Below are 14,721 nucleotides of genomic sequence, written 5' to 3' on the forward strand. Positions count from 1 at the left end.
AAAAATAAGTTTTAACATCTCCCAAGTTCGTCAGCCTTTTTCCGGGGTGTAAAAAACAGCGACAACAACTCTTCCTCTTCTCTAAAGCAGCCCAACATGACCTCACTCCCTTTGTTGCATGTCACCAGGGCCAGGGTTTATGTAAATTTTAGGGTTTGTGATGTCACCAACCCAGGAAGAAGCTCATTGTAGTCTCTACCAGACATTTCTTGTAGTCCTTAAAAATCGATATCTGTAAAATAAAATATCTGTCACGGTTTGGGGTTGAGGAGATGAGGCGACGACTCAAACGGAGAAGAAATAAAGGCTTTTATTAAGCAAAAAATAAAACACAATACAAACAAAACTATCCCGAGGGGGAAGACTTGACTTGACTACAGGAAGAACACACAAGGGTAAACATATGACAACGATCCAGCACAGGACTGCAAACACAGGGAGAATAAATAGGGAGAGCAAACAAAGCAGGTACCGAGGGAGGACAGGTGGGGCAAATTAATTAGTAATCAGGTAACAAGGTGGGCAGGGTTAGACAATCAACAGGAATTGCACATGGCACAAGGAAACACATGACAAGCCATGTGCTCACACCAAACATGACAAAAAACACACATTGCCAGTAAAACAATTCACAAGCCATGTGCAGCCAATGAGAACACTCATAAGCCAAGTGTTCACACAAAACTTGACAACATGAAAGCACACAGCTAGTGTAAAACACAAGCTGCATGTTACAAAGTACAAGACAAAACATGGCATGAAAGCACGCGGCCGATGTAAACAGGAACCGCGTGCTATACAAAACACAACACACCTGGACAGAATAGTATGAAGGTAAAAGCACTTGTAATGTCCGCAATTTGCCTGAAGAAGACCCAGCAGGGTCGAAACGTTTCCTTTTTATTAAATATGGGAGTTTAAAGCAGTGTTGCGGACATTTTTTTTTTTTTTTCACTTTAGTAAGTTCCTTTTGTCCTGCACCTGCCAGAAGGTGGGATGTGCACACAAGTACTTTTTTTTTTTTTTAGCACTTGTACAATATTCGTACCTGTGTGTGAACATTTACACTCACAGCTCCAATGTGAAAACCTGTCAAATAAAAATCTGAAGTTGAAATTTGGGTGAGCGGTTGGGTGTTCAAAGGAGCCGTTTTATTGGTTGGCGCCTAGCCAATGAAATGGGACTTCTATTGCACGCGATGATGTCACGAAACCCGAGTGCTCGGGGACGCTCTGAAACGCTAACATGGCTTTTTTACACATTGTGAATTCAAATTCATAATACAGGTTTGAGACTATTGTCTGCAAATTTCAACATTCAACTTCAGATTTTTATTTTACAGGTTTTCACATTGGAGCTGTGAGTGTAAATGTTCGCGTACAAGTACGAATATTTATTGTAGTTCTCAAATTCACATCTAAGTTACGTGCTCTCGAGGTTTGCTACTCTTTTACCTTCATACGTAACTTTGCAGATGTTGTTTATGGTCAAACAGAAACATTACACACTAACTAATGTTAAAAAAAGTGAAATCATAATCAAGGACCTCTTTAATGGGCAAAAAAACCACTTTATTTATTCACACTTGAATTTGGCACTTGGCAAATGTTAATTTTGGACACGTGGCATACAAAAAAAAATGGTTTAATGTGCAGTGTTAGCTTAAATGAACTACACTATTTTTCGCCACAGCAAAAAATGGATTTTGTTTTATTAGCTGCATCCCAACAGCACCTCCCAATTTTGGGAATTTCAAAGTGTTAACGAAACTGAAGCATTCAGAAATGCAGATTTATGTATAGTGGTATGTACGTATGTAGGCTACCACTAAATTTGTTTTATAAATATATATATTTTTGATCTTTACACTGAATTAATACATTTGATTTTTTTTTATGACATTTATCATTAACTGACAAATACCCTCTGTAGTTAAAATTAACTTCTTGATGGTCTTTGTTATCTCAAGAGTTATGCAACTAATCTAATCTAATCAGAGAGTTTGGTTTCACACTGTCAACATTAAATACGGCTATAAACGAGAGAATACCACCTTTGTCCTTGCGCTATATACACTATAAGTGTGCACTTTTCCCACACTGGATTCATTTGTTTCTTCTGCACAAAATCTACACCAGCTTGCACCAAGAGTAACACATGTAAGTAGTTTTCCACATATTATATAGTAATGATTTGATAATGTATAATGCTTGTACTGGAATTTTGCTGGTATCAATTTGGATGCCTGTGTGTGTATATATACTGTATATGTGTGTGTGTGTTACGAATGGTTATTAACTTGAGTGTTATCATTGATAATAACAAGAAATGCTACATGACCACTAAATTGACCACTGATTTCTGAAGGATCATGTGACATTGAAAAAGAAATTCAGCTTCGCCATCACAGGAGTAAATTACATTTTAAAATGTATTAAAACAGAAAACAGTTATATTAAAAGGTAAAAAAATCAAAAATGTATTTTTGATCAAATAAATTGGTGGTCAAAAGAGGCACAAAAACAATCTTACCAACTTCACTTTTGAATGGTAGTGTGTACGTGACTACATTTAGCAACACATACGGATTTGTGTTTCAAACATTGTGGATTGTATATGGATTAATGTTTCAGGTGTTGTACATGTAGCACTGTTTTCACACATAGTATGTTTATATTTTGGGTTACACTTTACTCTAAGGTGTAATTATACATGTAATTAACTAATGTACTTACTATAGGGTTAGTTGCATGTAACTATGCATCATTTTAATTTATAGTTATTTCTATCGTAACTACATGTAACAAGGACGCTGTAAAATAAAGTGTTACTATATTTTGTATATTGCCTGACAAGTATATGTTCTGTATGTTCAGTGAAGGATGGCACGGAAGACTGTGGGCTGTCGTCTCAATGGTCTGGAGATCTCGCTCATAGTTCTCTTCCTTTTGATGACAGCAGTGTCAGTGGGGCTCATCACGGTCTTGGCCCTCAAATTGGATTCGGAAAAATGTAATTACATGGTTTCAAGTAATTCTTCTGAACCATACACTTAGTTTAATCACACTCTTAGAAAAAAGGTTCAATGTGGTTCTATATAGACCCTTAGTGTTCCTGACACAATTTTAAACAACCCTTCATGCCAAAAAGGTTCTTAGGATACATGTCTTATTTCAGTTGGTTTCTAGTAAAAAAGTATGTTTACGAGCTGTTTAATTCATAAAATGTAATTAAAATAAAACTAAATCCATAAAATTATCCCACAATGGGAACTTCTTAAAGGTTCTATATATGAAGTGCCTGACAGAACCTTTTCTTAAAATAAAATTATATATCATAGACCAAAATGTATTTTTCTTGAGCAATATTTTTTGTCGGAGAGTGCATAAAATATAAGCAAGCGCTAGTGATCTCAGATTTGTCGTTTTTTCATTCCTAAGCTTATTGAAAAATCATATTGTGTCTGGTTTGAATGATTTGTGCAGCAGAAGAAGTGACTCCAGAGGAACCGACCCCCACAGTAAATCCTCAAGAGAACCCGTATCTGATCGGTGTGGGTCGTGCTGACTGCACAGGGCCTGTGGCGGATTTGCCTATGGTTGGTTTCATTTCTCTTAATTCTTTTATGCTCAGCTGATTACTTTATATTGATACTGATCATTTGATTTTATTCTGAAGAAAATCTATTGCCAGCTGTTCTGTTTGATTATTGGTGAGGTCTTTAAGGAAGTTGATAGTCATCAGTTGTTAGAGTCTGATAATGTTTATGACTGTCCATTGATCAGATGTATTGATAAGGGACAGATAAGGCCTTTGTGAATGCTGATGTTTTGTATTTTTCTCCTTGGGAAAGATGGGTTATGCCAGTACTGATCAGACTGCGAGAGGGATCCACACACGTCTGTTCAGTAGAGCCTTCATTGTGGATGACGGCAGTAAAAGAGTGGTGTTTGTGACTGCGGACATCGGCATGGTCTCTCAGAGACTGAGGCTTGAGGTAGCGCGCACTATACTGCCACATTCACTGGCATTACTATGGGTTTGGTCTTCTGTATTCATGGTAAATGCGTACATATAAAGCAGTTCCGTTATGAGAAATTGCATATTGGTCAATGATGGCTCTATTAAGTTATTAAAAAATGAAAAATGTCAAAATTAATTTTGATGAATTTAGCAGAATTTACTTTGAATCCATTTTTATTTGTCAATTGCTCAATCAGTTGAATATGAAATTTCATATTCATGCCATATTCTTTTTAATTTGTGAAATTACCTTGATTATAGTGGAGGTAGAAGCGCGGGTTTTTTCTAAAACCGGCTGATTTATGTTCTTCTGTCGGAGCATAGTGTCGGTTTCAGTGAATATGATCAAAAAAATCTTGCCGACTGCAGCTTTAATGAAGCAAGGGTGTAGAGTAACATCCAAGCTATTTTAAGGCATGAAGCATTTTTTCACAGGTAAAAAAAAAAAAGATAAATATGTCATTTTGGTGATTAAAGATGAGTTTTAAGGGATAAAATGATTGACTGCAGGGGGACTTTTATATAGATATTTTTGTCTTGTATTGATATTTTTATCAGTGTATTATTTATTCATATTTTACACCACTTGCCATTTTTGGAATCATTAAATCAAATTTTGGTACAAAAATGTATAAACAAAAATGAATACAAGGATCTTCCATATCTAAGAATCTGACTTGTGTGTTTCAAACTAGAATTTCTCCTTGTGTTCATCCCTGGCATCTGTTAATTTGTCATTCTCATACCATTTTAGGTTTTTCAAGAGCTGAAGGCGAAATATGGAGACCTGTACAGACAGGACAATGTGGTCATGAGTGGCACGCACACACATTCAGGCGTGGGTGGCTATTTCCAGTACACACTCTTTATGATCACCAGTAAAGGCTATATTAAGCCATCTATTCAAGCCATCGTCAGTGGAATAGTCAGGGTATGCTTGTATTCTCTCATTTGAAATACATTCCTGATATGTTAGCTATACTGTATAATGCTTACTCTTAAGCTCATGTAAATGCCTTCAACATGTCATTGATAATGATTTATGTCCTTTCTATCAGAGTATTGATATAGCTCATAGGAATTTGAGACCTGGGCGAATTTTCATAAATAAAGGACAACTAGTCGACAACAACTTGAACAGAAGCCCACATTCATACTTGAACAACCCTGAGGAGGAGAGAAACAGGTTTGTGTGTTTACTGATGTGCTCACATTGATCCAGCAGCAGTTTAAATGAGCTGAAATCCCTCCAGTGTCAGAAATTGACTTTTACTATTAATAATAATTATAATAATAATATGGTAACACTTTAAGGTCTCATTTGTTAACATGAACTAACAATGAGCAATATATTCTTACAGTATTTATTAACAATTGTTAATGTTAGTTCACAGTGCATTAAATTCTGTTAACTGATGCAACTTAAAGGGATTGTTCACCCAAAAATGAAAATTCTGTCATCATTTACTCACCCTCAAGTTGTTCCAAACCTGTATGATGACAGAATTTACATTTTTGGGTCAACTATCCCTTTAAAAATCTATCAGTAAATTTTGAGATTACCTTTTAACTAAGATTAATAAACACTGTAGAAGTTTGTGTTAACTAATGTAGTTTACTAATGTTAACAAATTAAATCTACTGTAAAACACAAAATGAACAGATTGGACATGTTTTAATTTAAAACATGCTTTTTATGGACCCTTTTAACAGATTGGGGTGACATTTCCACAGTTATTAACATTGTAAATCTCGCAAAGTTTTTTATATTTAGATTTTTCAAAAAAGCACATTTATAATACTTTGTGTTTTCTTACCTTGGCATGACTTTTCAGAAAACTATTTAACAAAGCAATGTTATTGTGTGTGTTAAAACACATTATTATTATTAACATATTATTGTATGTTGGTATATTATTATCACATTAGCATTTTTGCAGTTTCATGGATTGTTTTGTGTCTCAAAATTATTTTACATTAAAATGTGTGACAACTAGCCCCAAAAACTTTTTTCATCAAAAAATACTTCATATTAGCTACACATTAAACAACACTCGCAACACAACACAGCTGAAAGTCACTACAAGTTCATTTATGACTCTGTTTCCAACCCAGATATGAATTCAACACAGACAAGCAGATTGTCATCATGAAATTCACAGATCTGGATGGGGATGGTATGGGGTTGCTCAGGTATAATACACCTTTTATCATATGCATACGCTCCAGACATGTCGGCGCACCCGCCATCTTGGAACAGTCAGGGTGTCTTCACTCACTGTAAGACTCAATGATGCCAAAACATTGCGTAGCTTCTGGTTGTGAAACCGCTGATATTTAAATTCCCGAAGAAATGGGATAACCTTAGGTGAGAATGTGTTGGTTTGTGTTTTTATAGGTATTTACTCAATATTACAGATTTTTACTATGGTACTTTTTAATGTTTTTACTTTTAGGCTACTATAGTAACTTTTTAATGTTGTGTCAGCTGACACCTTGTTGTGTATTAGTTTTTGCAAAATCATCTTCTGAAGTCTATTACAGATATAGATATTTATGCATGCGTCTAACTACAGTTGCAGACGCTCAGTCGACTTGCTCTCAAATGTTTACGGACCGGCTTTGACTGTTCCAATATGGCGGATGGCTTGCATATAGCGGCCCAAAGAAGCAGCTAATGAGGCTTCTATGAATGAATGAATATTATATATATTATAAGAAAATCACAAGTTTCATTCCAAACAGAGTAGGATCTTAGAATCTTCTAGGTGTTTGGCTTCTGCCAAATATACAAAATGCACTAATAATTACTGCATTGGCTATGCATCTGTCCTCAGCTGGTTTGCTGTCCATCCCGTCAGTATGAATAACACCAATCGCATGGTGAGCTCAGACAACCTTGGCTACGCCTCCTATGCCTTCGAGCAGGAGAAAAACATTGGCTTTCTTCCCGGTGAGGTAAAAGGTCAACCTTTTAATTACTCCTCCTTCCTCTGAGCTCCACCATCAAGGTTAATGGCTTGTCTTTATTAGTTGTAGCCTAATCTACTTGAAGAGTACACAAGGACGTTTGCCACTCAATAAAGTCAATAGTTCCCATGCGAATGCTGTAAACACGGAGGAAGTTTAATGACAATGGTTAATTAATTATGTTATTATGCGAGACAGTAAAAATCTGCCGTGGAAATTAAATGGAAGATACTATTCCTGTTGTTTATGTTGGCAGTTATCTTTAATAGGCTTTTTGAGTTGTGGACAGTATGAACAGTGCAGCGCTAACGCCTCATGGTCTGTTTACCTCCAGGGTCCTTTTGTTGCCGGCTTTTCCTCCAGTAATCTTGGAGATTCATCTCCCAACATTCGCGGCCCCGTCTGCTTGAACACAGGCGAGAAGTGTGACTACCTTAACAGCTCCTGCCCCGTCGGTGGAGTGAGTTATTATTATACACATGCTGTACTGTATATCAACAGGGTTGTACCATCTATCTATCTATCTATCTATCTGTCTGTCTGTCTGTCTGTCTGTCTGTCTGTCTGTCTAAAGAAGTATAACCTTGTATTTCAAAATAATTGTAGACACCTGGAAATATTCACTCACCAGTTCTAATTCACATGTGCCTTCCAATAGAAAAAAGCATGCGTAGCTTTTGGACCGGGCGAGGACATGTTTGAAAGCACGAGGATCATAGGAGAGAATATGTATAAAAAAGCAAAGGTGTGTGTCACTTGTCATATTGCTTGATCGTGATGAGTATCTGTGTGGCCTGAGTGTGCTTCTTCACCGAGTGTATTTGTTCTGCAGGAGCTGTACAGCAGTGCAAAGCAGGAGTTGCACGGGTCGGTTCACGGCGCACATCAGTGGGTCAACATGACCGATGAGACTGTCCCATTTAACTCCACTCATTCAGTGAGTACAGGGCTCCTGTGCACAAAACCCAGGCAATGAGACTAGGAACTAAAAGTCAATTTTATTTGTATACCACTTTTCACAATACACATTGTTTTAAAGCAGCTTTTCTTTTTTTATCCTGTTAACTTTATACATTTGGACAATTATTGCCTGGTTTTACAGACAAGGCTTAAGCTAGTCCCAGACTAAAATACATGTTTGAGCTGTTTTAACTAAAAGCAACTTGTACTGAGTTGTCTTAAAATATGTCAGTGCCATCTCAAAATGCACACCAGTAAAATATTTGTTTTCTAAGGCATGTTTATAAAAGCTACTTAAATGTCTTAATTTAGCTAATGCCTAATCCTGGCTTAGTCGAAGCCCTGTCTGTGAAACCATCTAATGTTACCATAATTTCCATGCAATTATACTAGAAGAGGATGTGACATAATGATAAAGCACTGTTTACATTGAACACACACAGGAATTGCTAATCTAGCTAAACAAGTATTACTACCTCAAAAGGACAATTTTATACAACTTCAAAATCACTCCATAATTCCTTTAAAGGAGAACTCCGGTCAATTTTAACATTGAGCTCATTTTTTTGTACATTTGGAGTGCTGTCAGTACAGAGAACAACGACAAAAATCGGTGTTGCCTACACTGTGTTATCCTCTTTCTAAAATGTGCACCCTGTTGACTTCAATGGGGCAAGTTTTAAACCTGCTTTTAGCCTCTTAACATCCTTGATGTGTCACTACAAGTGCACAGGTCATGTGAGTGATTCCTTCGGAGTGAACGCGGGTGAATCTGACTGCAGTAGATGTGAAAGAAATATATAAAAAAAGATGTTTATTCAGCCAGCGCACATACCTGTATTTTCTTCCTGTTTTCGGTCGAAGTCCACAGTAGTCGATTGTCGAGTTCACGCGCATAGGTTTAGTACCTATGATCACGCGCGTGAACTCGACAATCGACTACTGTGGACTTCGACCGAAAACAGGATGTAAACAGGATTTTAAAAAGAGGATAACACGGTGTAGGCAACACCGATTTTTGTCGTTGTTCTCTGTACTGACAGCACTCCAAATGTACAAAAAAATGAGCTCAATGTTAAAATTGACCGGAATTCTCCTTTAAGTAAATCTGCATTAACCCTCCAAAACGTATTGCGTCATAGACTGAAATTGTAAGTGCATCACCAAAAACACAATTTTCCTTTGTTTTTCCAAACTAAAGGAAGAGTGAAAATGATGTTCTATGGTTATCAGCTTGATTGTCACAGATGCTATCTGTAGACCTTAAAGGGATTGTTCACCCAAAAATGAAGATTCCGTCATCATTTACTCACCCTCAAGTTGATCCAAACCTGTATAAATCTCTTTCTTCTGCTGTACACAAAAGAAGATATTTTGAAGAATGTTGGTAACCGAACAGTTGATGGGCCCCATTGATTTCTATAATAAATAATTGTGCATAAATGTGCACACCCCTGATCTTATACTTAGTTGAAGCCCCCTTTGAGCCAGAAGCACACTGTACCAAAACTTCATGCTGACACAGTTTCTATCACCAGGGACGGACGTGTAAACCTGCTCTGGGACACAGTTTTGCTGCTGGTACAACCGATGGAGGAGGAGAATTCGACTTCATACAAGGTAAGGATATAAGCTATGAATGTCACAAGCAAATATAGCTATGTCACAAGCCTGGGAAATACTTTGACACTTCTTATTGTTGGTCACATATCTGATAATTATGCTTATGTTTCTTCTTGTGACCAGGGGATACAGATGGAGACCCCTTTTGGGATGGCATAAGAGATGCGCTTTTGGGAACTCCGTCTAATGAGTCCAAGGCTTGTCATTGGCCTAAACCAATCCTCTTGAGCACCGGGGAGGTATAAGGACTAGTAGAGCTCATGAATAAACAGACTAACAAAATCTAATGTACAATACGGTATCTTTTGTTATTATTAGCATAATCACTCCAGAATTGACACTTTTTACACGAGAGATGGGTAATGGAAAGTACTCATAAAACATGTTTAAATGCTTTCTTTGTTTTGAAATGATAACAGTGATTTCTGTTTTCATGCAGATGGACTCACCCTTCCCATGGCATCCAGCCATTGTGGACGTTCAGATCATCACTATTGGCTCTTTAGCCATAGTTGCAGTCCCTGGAGAATTCACGTGAGTTCTGTTGATTCGCAAAAGCAGCAGCTGTGTTAATATAGGAAAAAGTGTCTCCACAACCAGCCAATATTGTTCAACTCAAGTTGTCTTCAATGTTCTAGTACCATGTCAGGGAGAAGGATACGGGAGGCAGTCAAAAAGGTGAGAACAGATTAGATGTTTTTGAAAGAGGTCTCTTATGCTCAAAAAGGCTGCATTTGTTTAATAAAAAATAAAAATAAAAAAAACATTGTGAAATTTATTCCTGCAATTGAAAATCACCAGCATTACTCCAGTTCACATGTCACATGACCCTTCAGAAATCATTCTCATATGCTGATTTGCTGCCCAGTTATTAATAATGGTTATTATCAATGTTGAAAAATGTTTTTGCTGCATTTTTGTGGTAAGCATGATATATGTTTTTTTTTTTTAGGATTATTTGATGAATAGAAAGTTCAATGAACAGCATTTACTTAAAATATAAATCTTTTGTAACATTATAAATGTCTTTACTGTCTATTTAATGCATCCTTCCTGAATAATCTTTTATTTAGCATTTAAAAAAATCTTATTAACCCCAAACTTTTGAATAGTAGTGTATCACAATTTCTAAAAAAATATTAAGCTGTGAAAATGTAGTCATTTTCAACAACACAAAGATAAAACAACAATCTCATTAATCTCTCTTCATATCTTCAATATCTTCAATATTTAATGGAATCAAACCTGCCACAACAGGTTGACACACCATTTATGAATCCGAATTTGAATTCTTTTTTTTTCTTCTGTATCGCATGGTTTTCATAGGAGTTGGAGGTGCAAGAGTCTTTCACTAATGCAGAGGTGGTTGTCGCTGGTCTCTGCAACATCTACACCCACTACATCACTACATACGAAGAGTATCAGGTATATAAGCTTCAGTTTTAGTTGACCACCCTAATAGTCGTGGTATTAACATAGTGCTCCAAGGTTCAAGAACATGTCAAAACGAGATGACAGACACGATGTGTTATTTAGTCTGACTTTTCAAATGGTTTTCTTCTACACTCACAGATCCAGCGATATGAGGGCGCATCCACCATTTTTGGCCCTCACACTCTCTCGGCTTATATCCAGCGCTACAGAGGACTTGCCAAAGCTATTGCTCATGTAACTCTCCATTTTCCATTGCCTTGCAGTCATTTTGTAACTTTTTAATGAACTGAAATGATCTGTCTGATCTCACGAATGAACTAATCTTCCACAGGGAACAATAGGAGAATTGCCTAAGGGTCCCGAACCACCTTTCTTTGATGAAGACACACTTTTTAATCAAGTGAAGGACCCCGTGGCAGATGTAGCACCAGATAACACCACCTTTGGTGACGTCTTACAGCAGGTTAACCCTGTCTATACAGTGGTAGGTCAATAATTGTGATGTACATGCAGTAAACATTCGATTACATATACCGTTGCTCGACGGAATTTTGTGGGCGAAATCCAGTCATTTCAATAGGAATCCATGAGTTTCCCATGAGGGCGAATGAGTTCCCTTACGCAAATTTCGCTCATGTTCAAGTTGGTCGTGCGAATTCGCTGCGCTGACCAACAAAAGCTGCTTGTTTTGAAAGTAACTGTCAGGCAGTGAATCAAACATCACTACGCTATTAACAGTGGACATTTTTGCCAGCAAAATTTCGCTGAAATATCACTAATGTAGCATTTTATTGAAACAAGTGAACTTGTGAATGCTAAGCTTGCAACATACTTAAGCTTGCTATTATAAATTAACAAGATTTATGTGATTTATTTATTCTAAAGGGAGAAATCGCATCTGTCACATTTGTTGCTGGAAACCCAAGAAACTCTGGAGATATTGTGAGTACTTTAGTAGCAGTAACCGTATGGTAATATTTTGCAAAACATGCTTTTTTTATGCATTAGATATGACTAATCTGTGGTGATTGTGATATCAGAGAGATAAGACATTGGTCACAGTGGAGAGGTTTCACAACGACACCAACACATGGGAAATAGTTCACACGGATGCATCATGGGAAACAAGGTAATGTTCTGTCTACATACTGTATACAGTATAGGCTCAAGTTCTCTTTGCTAATGTTTATATCATATCGATTCGTATATACTTTTACTTTGAGCTTGTGTTAATGAAGCCATCTTAAAGCTGACAGTATCTTTGTCCCCCGATAAGGCAGACGCTGAGTCAAGGTCTTATCACATTATATAGCCAGTTCATTCCTCAGGCCAAAATCCATGTAAGATCCTAAATGAATTGTAGATTAGACAGTCTGTACATGTATACTGACTGACATAATTTGCAATGGCAAAACGCAAGTACTTCACTGGAACTGAGAAAATGGCTTCAAAGTTTTTTTGATTGAATGATGATTTATTTGTTATCGGTTTTCGAATTCTCTGTTTTTCTGAATTCTGCGCATCGAGCCAAACCTGTCTGTCATACAGAGGGAGTGTGGCAAGTCCTGATTTAGTCAATTCTCTTTTACTTGTCCCTTCAAAAAATCCACTTGTCGCGGACAAGCGTTAATGTTGAGCCTTGCATATGGCCTGCTATGATATAGGAGTAAAGATTCTGACTTATTTTGTGTATGTGTGTGTAACCAGGTTTCACTGGATTAAAGGAATTGCCGGCCGGAGTCGGTCAGAAGTGGAGTGGCACATCCCGCTCACGGCGCTGACAGGAACCTACCGGATTCAACACTTTGGACATTACAGACAATCCAAGGATAACAACACCATCATCATGCCATACGTGGGCGCTTCTGATGCTTTCAAAGTCACCAGAAGTTTTTACTACTTTTGATCAGTCAGTGTATCACTGAGGAAGAACATTATATGCTGTAGAATATTAGCTGTTCAGTGCTCAGTTAACAGCATCAATCTGTAAACTAATGTTGTTGTCTAAGGTAAACATGCAACAATAGTATACGTCAAATGCACAAACATTGACCTTTCTGCCTTTTTTTATTTATAAGGTGAAATAGTTGTTTGGTAAAGTAGCCTATATCGATCTGTTTCAGTCCTAGCTTCTGATTGGTCTCTGCTGCTAAAATAGACACTATACAATATTCACAATATTGTACAGCACACATAGAGGCAAACTGTAAGTTTGGTAGGTATGTCTTCTGAATGTATTTAATAAAATCATGTAGGCTTATTAATTTGAATTTGTGTCCCATTGTTTTGTCAAGTCAAGTCATCTTTATTTATATAGTGCTTTGTATAATACAGATTGTTTCAAAGCAGCTTTACAATGATAACAGGAAAATAATGCAATACAGTTTTTTTGGCTGTACAGCAGCTCTTGAAGAAAATAGTGTCATCATCCAGCTTAAGTCATTTCAGTGTTGATTCATTTCTGTTGTAAAAAAGTTATTAATTCAGTTTATTTATCTATATAGCAGCTCTGGAGAAAAAAGTGATGTCATCATCCAGCTCAGTTCAGTTCTCATACAATGGTGTCAATGCAGGCAAATCAATAATATTGTTGAATATTAAGTGTCCCCAACTAAGCAAGCCAGAGGCGACAGTGGCAAGGAGCCCAAACTCTATCAGGTGACAGAATGGAGAAAAAAAAAAAAACCTTGGGAGAAACCAGGCTCAGTCGGGGGGCCAGTTCTCCTTTAGCCAAAAAAGTTTAGTAAAAGTTGCAAGCACCTTGCAAGTGGAAGAACAAAATGGCTCAAAAATCAGTCATAATAATAGCTAGAATGGGTAAAGCCTGATCTGCCGGCGATTTGATTTCGCCCCTGCAGCTCAGGCTGGAAACCTGTACATTCTTCTATCCTGCTTCTGTTACAAATTTTCGGGGAACAATCACAAACTGGCTCATCCACATTGGCGGGTTTAATCCAATTCCTTTTAACCTCTCGACAATCCAATTGCGTAAAGAGTCATTTGAACTATGCCCGTTGATCACGCCTCTTGTGCAGTAGAAAATGCAGAGCAAACTACCCAGACTAATGTTCAATCTTAAAAGATTGAGCTTGGTCTGGTGATAGCCAGACTAAATAATAGCCTAATATCATTAAGTCTTATGGGTTTGTTTGGAATGACATGGGGGTGAGTATAGGCTAAATAATGAAGAATTCAAATTTTGGGGTGAACTATCCCTTTAAGAAATAATGTGTTTTTGTAAAGTCATCTAACATCTGTAGGCTACTCAGACTAAAAGTTTTATATATTCTTTTAATTATACATGATGCTGGTCGAACCACTAAATTTCGCCAATTTTTGAAAAAAAGCCAATTTTTAATTAGCTACTTTTTGGGCTGTTATGATTTCGGTGTTGTTTTCATTGCATGTTATTTCTGATTTAAACTGTGTTGTGAAGCACTTTGTGGCCCTTGTCTGTGAAAGGTGCTATATAAATAAAGATTACTTACTTACTTACTTACTAAATGCATTGCGCCATGTTAAAGGGGTGGTATAATGCCCCTTTTTACAATATGTAAAATAAGTCTCTGTTGTCCCCAGAGTGTGTATGTGAAGTTTTAGCTCAAAATACCCAACAGATAATTTTTTACAGCATGTTAATGTTGTCCCTTTTTGAGGGTCTGTAAAAACACATCATTTCGTGTGTGTCCCTTTAAATGCAAATGAGCTGCT

General features: G+C 37.0%; 1 protein-coding gene across 1 annotated transcript; it reads left to right on the forward strand.

The window, feature by feature from the left end:
* The first annotated feature begins 2,057 nt into the window (after positions 1–2,057).
* On the forward strand, positions 2,058–13,278 carry asah2 (N-acylsphingosine amidohydrolase 2). Its single transcript, XM_084434055.1, has 21 exons — positions 2,058–2,159; positions 2,877–3,012; positions 3,486–3,598; positions 3,854–3,997; positions 4,778–4,954; positions 5,082–5,209; positions 6,139–6,216; positions 6,861–6,981; positions 7,328–7,453; positions 7,652–7,738; positions 7,826–7,930; positions 9,492–9,573; positions 9,700–9,815; positions 10,016–10,110; positions 10,215–10,254; positions 10,903–11,001; positions 11,149–11,244; positions 11,342–11,494; positions 11,896–11,952; positions 12,051–12,139; positions 12,718–13,278. The coding sequence occupies exons 2-21, from the start codon at positions 2,883–2,885 to the stop codon at positions 12,914–12,916; spliced, it is 2,235 nt and encodes a 744-aa protein (XP_084290181.1). The 5' UTR covers positions 2,058–2,159; positions 2,877–2,882; the 3' UTR covers positions 12,917–13,278.
* Positions 13,279–14,721: the final 1,443 nt, after the last annotated feature.

The sequence above is a fragment of the Rutilus rutilus genome (assembly GCF_951802725.1).
Source record: "Rutilus rutilus genome assembly, chromosome: 16".
Taxonomy (NCBI): Eukaryota; Metazoa; Chordata; class Actinopteri; order Cypriniformes; family Leuciscidae; genus Rutilus; species Rutilus rutilus.